General features: G+C 35.2%; 4 protein-coding genes across 4 annotated transcripts in view; 3 read left to right on the top strand and 1 right to left on the bottom strand.

Annotated features, from left to right (window-relative positions):
* The window catches only part of Sema1a (semaphorin 1a), a 776,225-nt gene that overhangs the window by 343,096 nt on the left and 412,981 nt on the right, over nt 1–20,148 (bottom strand). The gene's annotated exons all lie outside the window — the stretch shown is intronic.
* On the top strand, nt 355–2,697 carry LOC141394931 (arylphorin subunit C223-like). The gene is made up of 2 exons (XM_073970100.1): nt 355–564; nt 625–2,697. The coding sequence occupies exons 1-2, from the start codon at nt 355–357 to the stop codon at nt 2,695–2,697; spliced, it is 2,283 nt and encodes a 760-aa protein (XP_073826201.1).
* LOC141394164 (arylphorin subunit A4-like) lies at nt 9,289–11,899 on the top strand. Its single transcript, XM_073968108.1, has 2 exons — nt 9,289–9,599; nt 9,668–11,899. The coding sequence occupies exons 1-2, from the start codon at nt 9,390–9,392 to the stop codon at nt 11,798–11,800; spliced, it is 2,343 nt and encodes a 780-aa protein (XP_073824209.1). The 5' UTR covers nt 9,289–9,389; the 3' UTR covers nt 11,801–11,899.
* Nucleotides 15,486–18,049, top strand: LOC141394163 (arylphorin subunit A4-like). The gene is made up of 2 exons (XM_073968107.1): nt 15,486–15,756; nt 15,825–18,049. The coding sequence occupies exons 1-2, from the start codon at nt 15,547–15,549 to the stop codon at nt 17,955–17,957; spliced, it is 2,343 nt and encodes a 780-aa protein (XP_073824208.1). The 5' UTR covers nt 15,486–15,546; the 3' UTR covers nt 17,958–18,049.

Below are 20,148 nucleotides of genomic sequence, written 5' to 3'. Positions count from 1 at the left end.
CTTTAAGCGCATATCCTGCAATAAAGGTGATAATCTCTTTTAAAATCTATTTATTTTTCTTGAGTGATGTACATATTCAATATATATAATGACGAGAATCTAACAAAAATTGTGTCTTTTTTTTAAATCTTAATAGCATACTATAGAAACATCACCTTATTAGTTCTTTTTCGAAACATATTCTGGGTCAAAAGTGAAATGCCACTGTTTGGACCTTCCTTATCAAAAGTGTTTTAGAATCTGAAATTAGAATCGGAACAAACACATTGCTGGAAACAAAGAATGTACATTGTACATTCTCCGCCATAGAAGGTATAAATATTACAAAATTTATAATTTAACAATCAAATCAATATGAAATTCTTCATAATTGTATTGGTCCTTATCGGCCTCTTTGCTGTTAGTGCTGACGAATTAAAATTTAAAAGAAAATATGCAGACAATGACTTTTTGGCAAAACAAAAATTCCTTCTCGAAATTGTCTATCGAGTTGAAGATCCTCTGATGTTCGAGGAGTATATTATGTTAGGCAAATCGTTCGTTTACAATGAGGATGACTATATGGTATGTTGCTAATGGTAATCAAAGTTATTTTTTGTTTATCAATTACTAAATTATTTACAGTTTTCTGACCAACACAGTGAATATATGAAGAAATTTTATAAAGCCTACAAGCACGGCGTTACACTGCCTAAAGGAGAATACTTCGGCTCTTTAGCTTACAGCCATTTCGAACAAATGTATGGCTTATTCGAATTCTTTTACTATGCCAAGAACTGGGATATCTTTCAACGTAATGTTTGCTGGGCCCGCATGAATTTTAATGAAGGCATGTTTATTCATGCTTTAACATTGGCTGTTATCCATCGTGAAGACTTTGAGGACTTGATGTTACCTCATATATATGAAATTTTTCCTCATTATTTCTTTAACCGAAAATTTATCTACAAGGCCGAGAAATTCGATTATGATGTTTGGAGCAAACACATCATGTATGAAAAGGAATACAAGGACCTCTTATACAAGGACCAATCGAAATACCATAACCAATATAAAAACAAACACTATTTCTACACTAAAGACTGGAAGTTTTGGCAATGGTGGAAGCTGATGGGTATGGGTGAAGACTGGTACAGTATTCTGTATTTCATGTTACGCGACAATATGAGTACATTTATTACGGACTCCAAATATATGGATGCTATGAATAGTATAAAAATGTTTTATATGCCAGTGGGTTATACTAGTGATGTACATTTCTTCAACAAGGAATCAGAGATGTCTTACTTTACGGAAGATGTGGATTGGAATTCATATTGGTACTATTTTAATATGCATTACTTTCCCAACTTAAATGGAAAACAATTTGGTTTGAAGCAGGATCGTCGTGGAGAATATTACTTTTATGTTGTCCGCCAAATGCTTGCTCGCTACTACATGGAACGTTTATCACACGGCTTTGGTCAAATTCCTGATTTTAACTTCTTCACTAAAGTTACATACGGTTATGATCCTCAACTGACAAATTACAATGGCGTTGGCTACTCCTATCGCACGAACTATTACGAATATGCAACCAATGGAAACCATGACTATATGAATGGTATAATGGATTTCTTCCAACGTGTTGACGAAATAATTACCCAAGGGTACTTCAAGACCTACGATGGCAAGATGATTGATATGCGCAAACCTGAATCTATCGAATATCTCGGTGACATGATGCAAGGCAATGTTGATAACTACGACAAGTATTTCGCCACCTTCTGGTACATGTATGCCCATATGTATTTTGCCCACATTGATGACAGTGTTTTTCACATCCATCCAAATACATTTTTGAACTACGAAACAATGATGCGAGATCCCTTGTTCTACATAATCTACAGAAAGGTCACGGATGTCTTCGCCAAATACTATGATTACCTTAAACCCTATACTTACGATGATTTGTATTTCCCAGGGGTTCTCATCGAAGACGTAAAGGTCAATAATTTAATTACGTATTATGATTTATTCGATTTCGAGGTTACAAATTTAATGAATGACAAGATGACTTTTGCAGATGGCAAATTGATGTGGGACAGGACAATGCTTGCACGACAAATGGCTCTCAATCATCGAGATTTTGATTTCGAATATACTATTAAGTCACGTAATTTTGAAAAAGTTATTGTTCGAGCATTCTTGGGTCCAAAATATGATGAATTTGGTCGTGTCATTTCACTGAATACAAACCGTGAAAATTTCTTTGAAGTCGATAGTTTCTACTTGGAATTGAAATCTGGTGTTAACACAATTAAACGTAGTTCAAAAGATCTGTTGTGGGCAACTGATAATAGTATAACATACACTGAATTGTACAAACTGATAATGATGGCTTATGAAGGCAATTATGAATTACCATTGGATAAATTCAAAGCTAATTGCGCCTTTCCCAACCGCTTGATCTTGCCTCGTGGTTGGCAGGAGGGTATGCCCATGCAATTCCTCTTTTATATTTATCCTGCTACACATGAAGCGTACACATTCGATTATAAAAACGCCTGTGGTATTGCGTCCGGAATTCGTCACATTGATAATAAACCCTATGGATATCCTTTGGATAGAAAAATTGATGAATTCGAATTCTTTGAAGCATTCGTACCCAATATGTTTCTTAAAGATGTTAAGATATATCACGAATATGTTCTATAAACTCGTCGATATTTCTAAATTTATTACACATATTTTATTTTGTATGTACTAACAATTTTCTTAAATAAATTTTCAATAAAAATCTTTAAATCAGGATGAATTTGTCGCAGTTTATAAGTATGAGAAATGTTTTGATATTAAATAATTTACTTCAGAGAGAGAAATTTCGCTGTAGTGCAACTATCCAAGAATGGGTGTGGGTGGGTGGTTTGTCAATTTCAGTTATATGCATGAGGTTGTAGTTTTTATATTTATACCCTACACCACTATGTGGAAAGGGTATTATAAGTTTGTTTTGGTAAAAATTCATGTAACACCGCGAAATATTCGTTGGAGACCCCCAATGTGGTATACCAATCTTCATATCTAGACGAGATAAAGCGATTTTGAGATGTGTGTCCATCCGTCCTTTCGTCTGTCCTTCTGTCCATTATAAATTGTAATCAAACTCCAGGCCGCAATTATGGACCGATCGTAACGAAATTTCGTTTGGAGGTCGGGTTCATGCCAGAATATATCCCTATTTTTATTGGTGATGATCGTGAAATATTTAGCGGGTGAAATGGACCAAAAACATAATATTTATCAAATTTTGTAGCGGCTCTGTAGTTCGCAATAATAGTCCGATCAACGCGAAATTTTAAATAAGGTAAGAGTATATAACAAAGAAAAAGCTTGCTATTTAAGATGGCGACCAGATAATATTTAGAGGGTTTAATGGACCACAACTTTTGTGTGAAAATTATGACAATTTATAATATACAGCTTATATCTTTATTCCTGGTAGAGACATTCCGGGTAAGTAGGCTATACATGGAAGAGGAACGCCTGACCTTTCTATTGATGTCAATTGTGTTGGTGTACATGATAAGATAACAGAGTTACAGCCTAATAAACCCAGTTATTTGTATGTAGTGTAATCATAAACACTCTAGAGGTAAGAGTTTTGGTAGAAGAAGATGCCTACAATTTTGGGTGATGACCTGATATTATTTAGCTGGTGAAATGGATAATTACTTTCGTATAAAAAATAAAAAAAATATTTTTGGTCTATATTTTATTTCCTGGAGGGCATATACAGGCAAAACAGCCTTCATATGGAAAATATCTACTGACCTATGCCTCTGATGCAATTGCAATAACGTGTCTGCTAGATAACAGGCCTACTGCCTAATATATAATGGGTTTTGTGTAGAGAACCACATTTCCCATACCCAGTTTTTGCATTATTGCAAATTACATGCTGCCCTAGCGTATTAATTGTCCAATTTTTATACATACAATGCAGCATCGGTCGCTTTGCCATCTTTATCAAAATGATTCCCCAGACAGGCAACATCAAATTTTCAACGGTGGGAAAATACCATTCAGTAATTTTTGCGACACTTTCTGAGTATTTCAGCCATGTAAACTTCTCTACAGGTGGTGTCTTAGGACACGCCGTTCGGATTCGGAGATAAGCTGTTAGTCCCATATCATTGAGCGAATATGAATCGGGGTACACTCACTCATTGATTGAGAGAAGTCTCCATTGTCCCTTCTGGGATGTTTGTGAAACAATTATTTTATTATTATTTAAGCTTGGTGTGATACGGTGCCAGAATCCAGAAAGTTATTTCTTACAATAAGTTAATTTGTTCCATTAAGAAATTTTGATTTGGGGAAATCTAATTCCCAGGGGTAGTGGTGTAAGGTATCACATGGTCGGCCCCGTCCGACTATAGCCTTGGCTAACTTGTTTTTATTTTATTGACACCTGGAAACTGCTTACGAGTTGAATTTTCTTCTAATACTCCTGCAGAAATCATTTTTGGGAATTGTTGCTAAGCTAAGGGAAATGTTTTCGTTATATAAGAGACACGAATCGAAGATGAATTCTTCTTTTATTTTTCTTTTTGTTTTGGTGCTGAGAATATATGTATATGTACATATGTACGAGTATCTATATAATTCAAAATCAAATACCTTTCGTTGCAAATTGCGTCATTTGAGAACGGCTGGACCGATTTGGATATTTTTTAATGCCATAGTTCGTCATTGTCCAACTTAGGTTTTTACGGAACGAAAAAATGACCACGCCCACTTTTTTAAATATGTTACATCTAAACCCCTTTAAAAATAGGGTACATACTTTGTTGAATATCGCAGGGGGCGAGGTACATCCCCTACGCCTTAAGCTGAAAACACATCCAACGTTTGGGTAAAGTTTTGTGTCGTTTTGGCCGTTTTACGCTGTTGGGCATGATGCCGAAAAATTCAAATTCATTTAAAATATATGCCGGCAAAAATATCAACGCTGAACTTTGGTGTCTGCGCCGCCCTGTTGGTGTTGTTTTTTCTCAACGCCCAACACATACTTTTAGTGTTGGATGTGTTTTCAGCTTTATTTTTTAAAGCGTTATATTTTCCAAAATTTACGAATATATCTGTTTAAAAATTAATTTGCGAGATAATAGTGATTGTCCGACCTTACGTACTAGTTTTGAGTCCAAAGACCCAATCACGCCCACTTTTTAAATATGTCATATCTACAAACCTACTGAAGGAATTTTCGAGAAAATTGCAGAAAATGTTCAAGACTTTTAAAAATTTCGGAGGGTGTGGGGTACCTTCCCCAAGTCCTTTTTTAAACGCAATATATGAAACTTATTACCATATCCATTTGAGTATTAATTTTAGGAGACAATGAAATTGTGTTCTGTCCCTAGGTACTTATTTGGAGCCAAAATACGCGAGGACGTCCACTATTTAAATACGTTATATCTTGCAAACTGGCCACGTTCACTCTTTTCAATACATTAGGTAACATGGGTCGCCTTCGCCACGATTTTGTTCAAAATGTTCTCATATCGACACCGTTAAAGTTTTTCAAATATTATTTTTGGTAAAAATATTAGCATATCTTGATTATAAGTTTTCATATATAAAAGTTAATAATTTTATTTTTTAAAAATATAATTAAAGAGAATTTACAAAATGTCTAAAAAGTGCCGAGAATTTTTTTTTTTGCGAAAAAACTTAAAATTTTTTATGAAAATTATATTTTTGAGACTTTCTAAGCATTTCTTAAAAAAAAAATTTTTTTCCTGCAATTGGGCCTTCTTTTAAAAGTGCCGAAAACTTTGAAGGGTAATATAGGTGTATTCTTACATGACAATCCCTTGGTTTTTGATTGAGGAAATACTCTTACTATATTCCTAACAAATCCCTGAAGTTATATTAATGCAACATTTTTGATTAAATTTTTATGGCATATTTAAATTTTTCATCAAAAGTCGAAAATGTCAAAAAAGTCGTGTTTGCTTGCTTGCTTTGTAGGTCAAATGTGTGAAAATGCAAAAAAAAAACACAAATATATTCGAAAATACCCGAGTTTTACGTCAAATATTTGAATACAACAAAATATGGACTCGAGCTGAAATAAACACAATGATGTAAAATTCTGCAGTCCAACAATAAAAAACGGCTATACAGCAAATTTCTCATTTTGTTTAACTTGCAGGATGGGCTTATTGACCTGTTTATCGATACAGAGTCGGCGGCAAAAGGGAACTGATGAAGTTGTTTGGTGACAACTGAAACTATAGTCTTCCCAAGCTCCTCCCGCAACTAATCAATTTCATATCCACTGTAAAACATTTTGTTGTTATTCAAATATTTGAATACAACAAAATATGGACTCGAGCTGAAATAAACACAAAGATGTAAAATTCTGCAGTCCAACAATAAAAGAACGATATCGCAAAATATGCCTTCCATAATTATTTTCCCAATACCCCAAAAACACAAAACCGCGTGCGTCGGCTATCATACCTATGACACAACTGCCAACTTTTGGGAGATGATATTTCTTCATTAAAATCACAATTTTACCTTAAACGGATTTTTCCTAGCACGTATAGTTTACGATAAAATGGGCGCTGGCGTAGCCGCCCCAGTGGCGAAGGCGCCCCATGTTACCGTACATACTTCCAAAACTTCTGAACCCAATTTCATGAAATTTTCAGAAATTGTTCAGGAATGTCCAGTTGTCAAAATAAGCTATATATTTCCTGATGAATTTCGGAGGGCCCTATTGTTTTATAATCCCGATTTTTGTTAAACTTGGTTGTGCCCCCAATCAAATGCTTTTAGTTGGGGCCGACCACCGAACCGATTTTCATAAAATTTTCTGGAATGTGCCGTGGTACAAAAACTGATATATTAACATAAAAAATGGGCAAAAAAATCCGACAAAGTTCGTTAGAGAAAGAAAAGATTACAGATAAAATCTGTTCGTAAATTTAAAATCCTCGGCTTGACAATAGACCCGAAGAAATGAAGTAGAAATTACCTATCTGGGAATTATAAAGTATAAAAGGATGTATTAATTCTGTTCTTTTGGAGTCCATGGAAGACGAAAATACAAATTATTATGTCAATGTGTTACAAACACAAAAGAAACATAATTTACCCTCCGTATCATAGGAAACATTGGCTCTGACGTCAAAAATACAAAATATTAAAAAAATTACATAACCCATATATTACACTGGTCAACAGGACTTTTGTTTCAACCGAAGTTGCAGTTGTTTCTAGATGAAATCGGCGAGTTATTTTCAAATCCGGTCCCGGTTTTTCTCCATCAGCTCTTGTTTTTGAGATATAGCTCAAAATCTGTTTTTACGAGTTTAACCCAGACTTTCGTTATTTTCGGATACAAACAAATATTTTTTGTGAGTTTTTCGACATTAATATATTAAGGAGATGTTGTACGCTCGATACAAATCGTTTTTGAAATAGTTATAGTGAGTACATATCAAAAAAATATAGAAAATATACGACGGACCTTGTAAAAATTGCATATTTTGAGTACTTTAAGCTGTAATTACGTCATCGGGGGAAGTCATAGGATCTTCATATGGTACTCCGGATATGCTTAGGGTGTCTGCTATATAATCCAGTATTCAAATGTATAATATAAAGTTCATAGCCCCCATGATTCGGCCATAACCTAAAAATCGCCATGAAGACTGCTAAAGGGAAATAATTTACCAGTGATATCATTACCACATAAGCCATTTACTTTTCAATGGCAGTCTTCATGATGATTTTTAGGTTATGGCCGAATCATGGGCGCTATGAACTTTATATTATATATTTGAATGCTGGACTATATAGTAGACACCCTAAGCATATCCGGAGTACCATATGAAGATCTTATGACTTCCCCCGATGACGTAATTACAGCTTAAAGTACTCAAAATAAGCAATTTTTACAAGGTCCGTCGTATATTTTCTATATTTTTTTGATATATACTCACCATAACTATTTCAAAACCGATTTGTATCGAGCGTACAACATCTCCTTAATATATTAATGTCAAAAAACCCACAAAAAATATTTGTTTGTATCCGAAAATAACGAAAGTCTGGGTTAAACTCGTAGAAACCGATTTTGAGCTATATCTCAAAAACAAGAGCTGATGGAGAAAAACCGGGACCGGATTTGAAAATAACTCGCCGATTTCATCTAGAAACAACTGCAACTTCGTCTGAAACATTCAACTTTTTCAATTTTGTTGAGCAGTGTTATTTAACCGATTTTATTGGTTATTCGTAAGCTAATTTAATCTACTTTTTGTAAAAATATATAATTATACTGTTTAGAGCTCGAGGAATACATTTTTGGTTTAGTGCGTTTTTCTTCAAACTTCAACCAATATATTCCCGTTTAAAGTTGAAAATCTATGAAACCCCGTTTCTAACTCCATGGACTCCAACAAACCGAAATAATACATCAGAAACCCTTCATATTTTAAGTTTTGTTCCCAAATGTTATTATTATTATTATTAGTGAGGAATGGCGGAGGAATGCTGGCGTTAGCAGTTTCACATTTACCAAATATTTGCTTTTTAATTTGTCTGTTATGGCGAAGATAATTTTTCCCGGATATATTTGAGGACATCTAGTTTGAGTTCAGCTTAGTGATCAAAAATGCTGTTTGCAATAAAAAGGAGGGCTACTCACCACACTTATTAGATGTTTAGGGATGGATATAACAAAGTTTTTTTCGGGAGATAGATTAGAAATCGTTTGGTATATGCATATGGGAATTCAATATAAACAATTAATTGAGCTCTAACAACGTTTTTTATGTGGCTTTCCCGTTTATGGTAGATAAAATAAAATACCACAGCAAAATTGAACAACAAATTAATTTTTATTATAAAAATTAAAATAAAAAAATTAAGAAGATCCTCTTGGCAACACAGTCATTGAGTACTGGAGAAAACAAATAACATGATCAAATCAAAATATGTATAAGTAAATAAGTATGCACAAAAAGCTGCATTCGAATTTTCAATTGATAAGGAGGCTCTTATCAAAATTTATGCTACAAATAGCATGTTAAAAACAATATAAGTATATAAGTAAAGTGAATGCTACCTGTACAATAATAACAGCAAACAAATAAAAATACACAAAAATTATCAACCAATGGACAAACGAAGTGACCCCACATTAAGGAGATACAATACAACAATGTCGAACATATGTGGGGGCTGTCCAATTACAGTATAAATACTGGGACATTTTAGCATAATATCAACAGTCTTTAGGTATTGGACTTGGTCGTAGCATCATATCTAAACCGAGGACAGTTGCTGTTCTATAAAGTTGACAAAAAGCGCTTAAGAGAAGGACAACAATGAAGATCACCATCGCCTTATTGGCCATTGTGGGCTTGGTGGCTGTCAGTGCCTACCCCCACAAAATGGAAACCAAATATGCCGATAAGGACTTTTTGGCCAAGCAAAAATTCCTTTTCGAAATTGTCTATCGTGTTGAGGATCCTTTGATGTTCGAGGAATACATCCGCTTGGGCAAAACTTTCACCTACGTCGAGGATGACTACTTGGTAAGTAATGAGTTATTGTTATAACAACAATTAAAATCTACATGAATTTCTCTCCGTCCTTATTGCAGTTCCCTGAACATCACAGTGAATATATGAAGAAATTCTACAATGCCTTCAAATATGGTGTCACCTTGCCCAAGGGTGAATATTTCGGTTCCTTGGCATACACCCACTTTGAACAGATGTATGGCTTGTTTGAATTCTTCTACTATGCCAAGAACTGGGAAGTCTTCCAACGCAATGTCTGTTGGGCCCGTATGCACTTCAATGAAGGCATGTTTGTCCAGGCGTTGACTTTGGCTGTTATTCATCGTGACGACTTCGAAGGATTAATGTTGCCTGCCATCTATGAAATCTTCCCTCAATACTTCTTCAACAGCAAATTCATCTATGAAGCTGAGAAATTCGATTACGATGTTTGGAGCAAATATATCATGTACGAGAAGGAATACAAAGACTTCATGTACAAGGACTACTCCAAATACTTCAAGGAATTCGACAATTACTACTACTTCTACACCAAGGACTTCAAGATGTGGCAATGGTGGAAACTCATGGGTATGGGTGAACACTGGTATTCCGAAGATCATTACATGATGCGCGACAACATGTACATGTTCAACATGGACTCCAAATACTTGGACATGATCAAGGATGTTAAGATGTTCTACATGCCAGTTGATTATACCCGTGACGTTTACTTCTTCAACAAGGAATCTGAAATGTCCTATTTCACTGAAGATGTTGAATGGAATTCCTTCTGGTACTATTTCAACATGGACTACTTCCCATTCTTGGATGGCAAACAATTCGGATTGAAGAAGGATCGTCGTGGTGAATACTACTTCTATGTTGTACGCCAAATGCTTGCCCGTTACTACATGGAACGTTTGTCTCATGGTTATGGTGAAATTCCTGAATTCTCCTTCTTCACTGAAGTTAAATATGGCTATGATCCTCAATTGATCAACTATAACGGCGTGGGTTACTCTTACCGCAAGAACTATTACGAATATGAAACTTATGGTAACTTCGATTACATGTATTACATTATCAATTTCTTCACTCGAGTTGAGGAAATCATTACCCAAGGCTATTTCAAGACCTATGATGGCAAGATGATTGATATGCGCAAACCTGAATCTATTGAATACCTCGGTGATATGATGCAAGGTAATGTTGATAATTACGACAAATATTTCGCCACCTTCTGGTATATGTATGCCCATATGTACTTCGCTCACATTGATGACAGTGAATTCTACGTTCACCCCCATGTTATGCTTAACTACGAAACCATGATGCGTGATCCTATGTTCTACATGATATACAAGAAGATTACCGATGTCTTCTTCGAATTCTACGAATACATCGAACCCTACACCCACAAGGATTTGTACTTCCCCGGTGTTGTAATTGAAGATGTTAAGGTCAGCGATTTGGTTACCTATTTCGACTTGTTCGATTTTGATGTTACCAACTTGATGAACGACAAGATGACCTTCGTTGATGGTCAATTCGTGTGGGACAAGATGTTGATGGGTCGTCAAATGCGTCTTAACCACAAAGACTTTGATTTTGAATACACCATTAAATCTGACAAGGATCAAAAGGTTGTTGTACGCGCTTTCTTGGGTCCTAAATACGACGAACACGGCCGTATGATGTCATTGAAGGATAACCGCGAAAACTTTATTGAGATGGATGAATTCTACTATGAATTGAAGGCTGGTGTCAATACTTTCAAGCGCAGTTCCAAGGACTTCTACTGGACCACTGATGATCGCACCACTTACACGGAATTGTACAAATTCGTCATGATGGCCTATGAAGGTAAATACGAATTCCCATTGGACTACTCTGAACCTCACTGCGGCTTCCCTGACCGTTTGATCTTGCCTCGTGGTTGGGAGAAGGGTATGCCCATGCAATTCTTCTTCTTTGTCTATCCCTACACTGCTTCCTACGAACCATACTCCTTCAACTACAACTACTCTTGCGGCATTGGCTCTGGTGTCCGTCACATCGATGATATGCCTTTCGGCTATCCCTTCGATCGTGAAATCGATGAATTCGAATTCTTTGTACCCAACATGTTCTTCAAGGACGTCAAGATCTACTATGAAGATACCTTCGAAAAGTACTATGGCTTTAAGTACGATAAATTTGGAACTTTCGACTATAGCTATTATAATTACTAAGTTTGTGTATGAGGTAGGGATGTGTGGTAAAGCGTTGTAGAAAATAATCAATTAATAAAATGCATTAAACAAAAAATAAACTAATAAAAAAATACAAAATGTCTTATTTTTCGTATTGAGGAAGGAAGCGATTCAAGGGAATTACAGTTAGTTATAACAAGCAATATTGAGGCTTAATGCGGACCAAAAGCCTAATTTTTGGTGAACCGAAATAACTGTTTATTTGTCGCTTAACCGCTCTTTAAACAATAGTAACTACTATATTCAATATTTCTTTACTACTACTCAGGAAACTAAACTAAATGTAACCAACATGAGGCCAGGCAAAGTCAGATACCTTTGAATGTTGAAAGTATTCTGCATAAATGATCCTAAAAATATTATTTGGTCGTTTTTTCAACAAAAAAAAAATGTTTTTTTTTGATACTCCAATAAAGCATTTCGATGTTAATAATTATTGCATTTTTCAATTTACTGTAATTTTTTAACTATTTATTTAAGTGATACAAAAATTAACCACTTGTTAAATTAATGGGTTAGTAATGGGTATTGTAATGAGTATTTGGCTGTGTATTATCCGGCTAATGGGTGCCACCGTGGTGCAATGGTATGCACACCCGCCTTGCACATAAGGTCGTGGGTTCGATTCCCGGCCAGGCAACATCAAAACACTTTTCAACGGTGGAAAAATACCCCTCAGTAAAGTTGGCGACATTTCCTGAGTATTTCAGCCATGCAAAACTTCTCAACAAAAGTGTTGTCTTAGACACGCCGTTCGGACTCGGCGATAAACTGTAGGTCCCATATCATTGAGCTAATATGAATCGGGGTGCACTCATTGATATGAGAGAAGTCTCCCTTGTCCTTATGGGATGTTTGTGGAACAATTATATATTATCCGGCTAATTATAAAGTAGACATTACGGAAAAATTATGGGAGTAAATCCCTTGGCAGTGTTATCATGGGAATGAAGGATTCAGCGGGGGGATTTTCGTTATTTTTCGGAGCCGTATATGATTGGCATTCATTTTCCAGAGATAAAATATTAACCTTGAATTGGAATGGCAGACATTTAAGTTATCTTTACCATGTTACCTCTGTTTTGGACCTATCAAAATGAAAAAAGCACTCAAATTGGCGAGTTATTTGCAAGTCCGATAGCAGTTCTTCTCCATCAGCTCTTGTTTTGGAGATATAGCACAGAGCCCTATTTTACGATTTTCACCCAGATTTTCATTATACTTGGTTACCAAAAATATTTTTTGGGTGTTTTTTTTATTATTTTAAATATGCGTTTGTTAAGGAAATTTTGTGTGCTCGATCCAAATATTTTTTCTCCATTTAGCGAAAATAGGTCTTGGAAAATATAGAAGACCCATGACAGATTTTGTAAAACATTGCGTATTTTGAAGACTTTAAAGTAGAATTACGTCATAAGAAAAAGGCATGGAAATCTCATATGTATTGTATATTAAAATGCGTGGGACGTCTACGGTTTAGCGGGTAAAATTTACCATAATTTCTATGGGAAAATAGTCAAATTTAATTTTTTCGTTTTGGTTTGTTGTAAGGAATTACATTTACCATCCACGTTACGCAGTTATGAAAGAAAAGAGAAAAGTCTTCAAATCACGCCAGAGAAATTCTCAGTTCTTTCAATTGATGCAAATTACAATGAGATACGGGGTCTTGAAGTTTTTGTGCTACCTGTGGTAAAAAGTAATGTAATACCTCATAATATTCGTTTTTTCTATCCTCAGTCTTTAGACTAACGAGGGTGTATACACTAGGGTTTCAACTTTTTTACAACCTCGTATCCCTGTGTGATATTTTGATGAGTTTTTACCAAAAATTACATAAAATCTTTATTATAAAGTGATTCGATAAAAAACGCTTCCGCACAAAAAGCTTTTGTTTTTCAAAATTTTTGACAATTTTTTAAGGTTACTGAATATATCAGTTTATATTATATATAACTTTATTTCATATATCATAAAAATTAAAAGTGATTTGCGCGTGGCGTTTTTCAATATTGAAATTGAAAAAAGTTATTTTAGTCATTAATAGGCAAAAGGTTTCTGCAACAGGAAATAATTTTTTGAGATTTTTCTTTTTCATTTCCTGAAGTAACCAATTTGGTTCACAGTTTGCACATAGCAATATTTCTACGAGACATAGAAGAGGTTCCAATATGGACTGTACGGGTCCACGCCAAGGTACCTCCCACAAAAAATTTTTGAGAAAGTGCAGTTTAAGGTCTGCTCTCGAATCGCTTTGATTTTTGTTGTAACAATTTGTATTCGCTGTCTCCATTACAACTGTGCAAGTTTTTTTGGGGGGGCAAGTTCATATATCCTGAGAAAACTGCACGAAATCTGTAAAAACCCTATTGCGCCATGTGAAGTGGCTGGAGCGCACGATAACTCTCGAACAGATTCCCTCACAAAAGTTTAAATCTTTTCCATAAATTGGTGCCCACGATAACTCTCGAATGCAGTAACCGAATTTGTTTATATTTTGCACATCGTAATATTTCTGCGAATCTTAGATAAAGTTCGAAAATAGTCCGAACCTATATTCACTCCTTAGGGTACCTCCCCCACAAAAGTTCAATTTTGGTTGCGTAGCCGATATGAAAGTTTCAATTCACATAGGGTGCGGGTATATATCTGTCGGCAAGGTCGACTCATATTTTTTTATTTGTTTTTTTTTTTTTCATTGATCGATTCGGTTAAAAAATCACCGAAAGCTATTTGGTATTTTTTCTTAATACAAGTTTAAATTTTTTGAAGAAGTGTGTACGTATGTATATTTTGCCAATACGGTCCGTTTGTAAAATAAAGGTATGTTTTATTTCCTTTTTAAGTATCGTAATCATAAAAAATAAATTCTATGGAAAACTAGTGCCGCCAGGATGTGGTGTAGAGTACCACGTTGGTCGGCCCCATCCGGCTATAGTCCTCTCTTATTTATTTAATATTTAAAAGGAATGAACTTTCAAAATTCAAAAAATCTCTAAATCGACTCTAAATTGTCTGAAAAGGATTTAGTCTTAACAAATATATGTATACGTTGGGGTCGAAAGCAATTATTACAGTGATGTCATAATGCTGAGGGAATATATACTGAGCATTGCAATTCAGGAAGAACAAATTTTAGAAATGTTTTATATGAAAAGTTGTACCTTGTGAATGGAACTTGAATTTATTTATTTGGATAATACCGCAATACGTTGCACATACGGAATCGAAAGTTGAAACAGTTTACAAGAACTGATTGGGTCGATATATGTATAAAAACTTTTGCGTATATTATACATCGAAAACAACTACAGAGTTAGTTGCACTATCTATTTAGTTTACATTTCCCTTTCACCTTTGTAACAAAGAAATCTAAAAAGTGAGAACGTGTGTCAAATCGAGATGTTTCGTTGCAATATGACTAAAATACTGCCAATAATATTATTTTTACTAAACTTCTGCACAATGAAGTCAAAAAATTGAATCATTGTTATCATCAATTTTATGTTTTATATAATATATATTCAGACAACATTATGTTTTGTTTACATATCAACAAAACCAATATAAATCCGCAAAGAGATAAGGCTAATTGGCTTCCCACTTGTATTGGTAATCAAGTTTACAAATTGTATATAAACACGAGCTCATCCAAGTAAAAATCAGCAGTCTCTAGAGGACATTGCTTGATCTCCATACAGAACGAATAGCGTAGGAAAACAACAATGAAGATTACCATAGCCTTATTGGCCATAATTGGCCTGGTGGCTGCCAGTGCCTATCCCCACAAGATGGATACCAAATATGCCGATAAGGACTTTTTGGCCAAGCAAAAATTCCTTTTCGAAATTGTCTATCGCGTTGAGGATCCTTTGATGTTCGAGGAATACATCCGCTTGGGCAAAACTTTCACCTACATCGAGGATGACTACATGGTAAGTAATGAGTTATTGTTATAACAACAACTGAAAGTTAAATTAATTTCTCTCCGTCCTTATTGCAGTTCCCTGAACATCACAGTGAATATATGAAGAAATTCTACAATGCCTTCAAATACGGTGTCACTTTGCCCAAGGGTGAATATTTCGGTTCCTTGGCGTATACCCACTTTGAGCAGATGTATGGCTTGTTTGAATTCTTCTACTATGCCAAGAACTGGGAAGTCTTTCAACGCAATGTCTGCTGGGCCCGTATGCACTTCAATGAAGGCATGTTTGTCCAGGCGTTGACTTTGGCTGTTATTCATCGTGACGACTTCGAAGGATTAATGTTGCCTGCCATCTATGAAATCTTCCCTCAATACTTCTTCAACAGCAAATTCATCTATGAAGCTGAGAAATTCGATTACGATGTTTGGAGCAAATATATAATGTACGAGAAGGAATACAAAGACTTCATGTACAAGGACTACTCCAAATACTTCAAGGAATTCGACAATTACTACTACTTCTACACCAAGGACTTCAAGATGTGGCAATGGTGGAAACTCATGGGTATGGGTGAACACTGGTATTCCGAAGATCATTACATGATGCGCGACAACATGTACATGTTCAACAAGGACTCCAAATACTTGGACATGATCAAGGATGTTAAGATGTTCTACATGCCAGTTGATTATACCCGTGACGTTTACTTCTTCAACAAGGAATCTGAAATGTCCTATTTCACTGAAGATGTTGAATGGAATTCCTTCTGGTACTATTTCAACATGGACTACTTCCCATTCTTGGATGGCAAACAATTCGGATTGAAGAAGGATCGTCGTGGTGAATACTACTTCTATGTTGTACGCCAAATGCTTGCCCGTTACTACATGGAACGTTTGTCTCACGGTTATGGTGAAATTCCTGAATTCTCCTTCTTCACTGAAGTTAAATATGGCTATGATCCTCAATTGATCAACTATAACGGCGTTGGTTACTCTTACCGCAAGAACTATTACGAATATGAAACTTATGGTAACTTCGACTACATGTATTACATTATCAATTTCTTCACTCGTGTTGAGGAAATCATTACCCAAGGCTATTTCAAGACCTATGATGGCAAGATGATTGATATGCGCAAACCTGAATCTATTGAATACCTCGGTGATATGATGCAAGGTAATGTTGATAATTACGACAAATATTTCGCCACCTTCTGGTATATGTATGCCCATATGTACTTCGCTCACATTGATGACAGTGAATTCTACGTTCACCCCCACGTTATGCTGAACTACGAAACCATGATGCGTGATCCTATGTTCTACATGATATACAAGAAGATTACCGATGTCTTCTTCGAATTCTACGAATACATCGAACCCTACACCCACAAGGATTTGTACTTCCCCGGTGTTGTAATTGAAGATGTTAAGGTCAGTGATTTGGTTACCTATTTCGACTTGTTCGATTTTGATGTTACCAACTTGATGAACGACAAGATGACCTTCGTTGATGGTCAATTCGTGTGGGACAAGATGTTGATGGGTCGTCAAATGCGTCTTAACCACAAAGACTTTGATTTTGAATACACCATTAAATCTGACAAGGATCAAAAGGTTGTTGTACGCGCTTTCTTGGGTCCTAAATACGACGAACACGGCCGTATGATGTCATTGAAGGATAACCGCGAAAACTTTATTGAGATTGATGAATTCTACTATGAATTAAAGGCTGGTGTTAACACTTTCAAGCGCAGTTCCAAGGACTTCTACTGGACCACTGATGATCGCACCACTTACACTGAATTGTACAAATTCGTCATGATGGCCTATGAAGGTAAATACGAATTCCCATTGGACTACTCTGAACCTCACTGCGGCTTCCCTGACCGTTTGATCTTGCCTCGTGGTTGGGAGAAGGGTATGCCCATGCAATTCTTCTTCTTTGTCTATCCCTACACTGCTTCCTACGAACCATACTCCTTCAACTACAACTACTCTTGCGGCATTGGCTCTGGTGTCCGTCACATCGATGATATGCCTTTCGGCTATCCCTTCGATCGTGAAATCGATGAATTCGAATTCTTTGTACCCAACATGTTCTTCAAGGACGTCAAGATCTACTATGAAGATACCTTCGAAAAGTACTATGGCTTCAAGTACGATAAATTTGGAACTTTCGACTATAGCTATTATAATTACTAAGTTTGTGTATGAGGTAGGGATGTGTGGTAAAGCGTTGTAGAAAATAATCAATTAATAAAATGCATTAAACAAAAAATAAACTAATAAAAAAATACAAGATATTTTATTTTTCGTATTGAGGAAGGAAGCGATTCAAGGGAATTACAGTTAGTTATAACAAGCAATATTGAGGCGTAATGCGGACCAAAAGCCTAATTTTTGGTGAACCGAAATAACTGTATATTTGTCGCTTAACCGCTCTTTAAACAATAGTAACTACTATATTCAATATTTCTTTACTACTACTCAGGAAACTAAACTAAATGTAACCAACATGAGGCCAGGCAAAGTCAGATACCTTTGAATGTTGAAAGTATTCTGCATAAATGATCCTAAAAATATTATGTGGTCATTTTTTCAACAAAAAAAAAAAAAATTTTTTTTTGATACTCCAATAAAGCATTTCGATGTTAACAATTATTGCATTTTAACCACTTGTTAAATTAATGGGTTAGTAATGGGTATTGTAATGAGTATTTGGCTGTGTATTATCCGGCTAATGGGTGCCACCGTGGTGCAATGGGGGATTTTCATTATTTTTCGGAGCCGTATATGATTGGCATTCATTTTCCAGAGATAAAATATTAACCTTGAATTGGAATGGCAGACATTTGAGTTATCTTTACCATGTTACCTCTGTTTTGGACCTATAAACCTATCAAATGTGACTTTTTTGTAATTTTGTTGTGGTCTTGAAAATGCTGAACACAACTTTGTGTAAAATTTTGACTGAATAAATTGTTTCTACCGATTTCTTTTTAAGAATATTTTTTGAAGCTCTAAAAAACGATTTTCATCATATTCCAAGACCCTAATACAAATTTTTTGCCCAATGTTTGTTGGCAATGGATACACTAGGCATTTATTTGTATACCCTACACCAATGTGGGAAGTGCGAAATATTAGTCGTAGACCCCCCTTGTGGTATACAAAAATTCACATCTCGACGAGATAAAGCGATTTTAATCAAACACCAGGCTGCAATTATGGACCAATCGTCAAAAAATGTTGTCTGGGGGTCGGGTTCCGACCAAAATAGAAACGATTCGTTTGTGGTGATGATCGTAAAATTAAATGAATGGGGATGAAATGGACCAAAAACTAATTTTCTTATCCGATTTTGTAGCGGCTCTGTAGGTCGCAATGAAAGTCTGATCGGCGCTAAATTTGAAGTAAGGTATGGGTTTACGACAAAGAAGAAGATTGAAATTTAACATGATGATCGGATAACACGGGTCAACAAAATAAAAAAAACACACAAATTGGCGAGTTATTTTCAAGTCCGAAAGCAGTTCTTCTCCATCAGCTCTTGTTTTTTGAGATATAGCACAGAACCCTATTTTACGATTTTCACCCAGATTTTCGTTATCCTTGGTTACCAAAAATATTTTTGGATGTTTTTTAAACATACGTTTGTTAAGGAAATTTTGTGTGCTCGATCCAAATATTTTTTTCCATTTAGCGAAAATATGTCTTGGAAAATATAGAAGACCTATGAAAGATTTTGTAAAAAATTGCATATTTTGAAGACTTTAAAGTAGAATTACGTCATAAGAAGAAGGCATGGAAATATTGTATGGGAAAATATCCAAATTTAATTTTTTCGTTTTGGTTTGTTGTAAGAAATTACATTTACCATCCATGTTACGCAGTTATGAAAGAAAAGAGAAAAGTTTTCAAATCATGCCAGAGAAATTCTCAGTTTTTTTACTTAATGCAAATTACAATGAGGTACGGGGTCTTGAAGTTTTTGTGCTACCTGTGGTAAAAAGTAATGTAATACCTCATAATATTCGTTTTTTCTATCCTCAGTCTTTAGACTAACGAGGGTGTATACACTAGGGTTTCAACTTTTTTACAACCTCGTATCCCTGTGTGATATTTTGATGAGTTTTTACCAAAAATTACATAAAATCTTTATTATAAAGTGATTCGATAAAAAACGCTTCCGCACAAAACGCTTTTGTTTTTCAGAATTTTTGAAAATTTTTTAAGGTTACTGAATATATCAATTTATATTATATAACTTTATTTCATATATCATAAAAATTAAAAGTGATTTGTGCGTGGCGTTTTTCAATATTGAAATTGAAAAAAGTTATTTTAGTCATTAATAGGCAAAAGGTTTCTGCAACAGGAAATAATTTTTTGA

This window comes from Musca autumnalis, unplaced genomic scaffold (assembly GCF_047663935.1).
Source record: "Musca autumnalis isolate F117 unplaced genomic scaffold, ASM4766393v1 scaffold_2, whole genome shotgun sequence".
NCBI classification, from domain to species: domain Eukaryota; kingdom Metazoa; phylum Arthropoda; class Insecta; order Diptera; family Muscidae; genus Musca; species Musca autumnalis.
The sequence above is the reverse complement of the archived record's forward strand: the minus strand, read 5'-3'. Positions and strand labels throughout refer to the sequence as shown.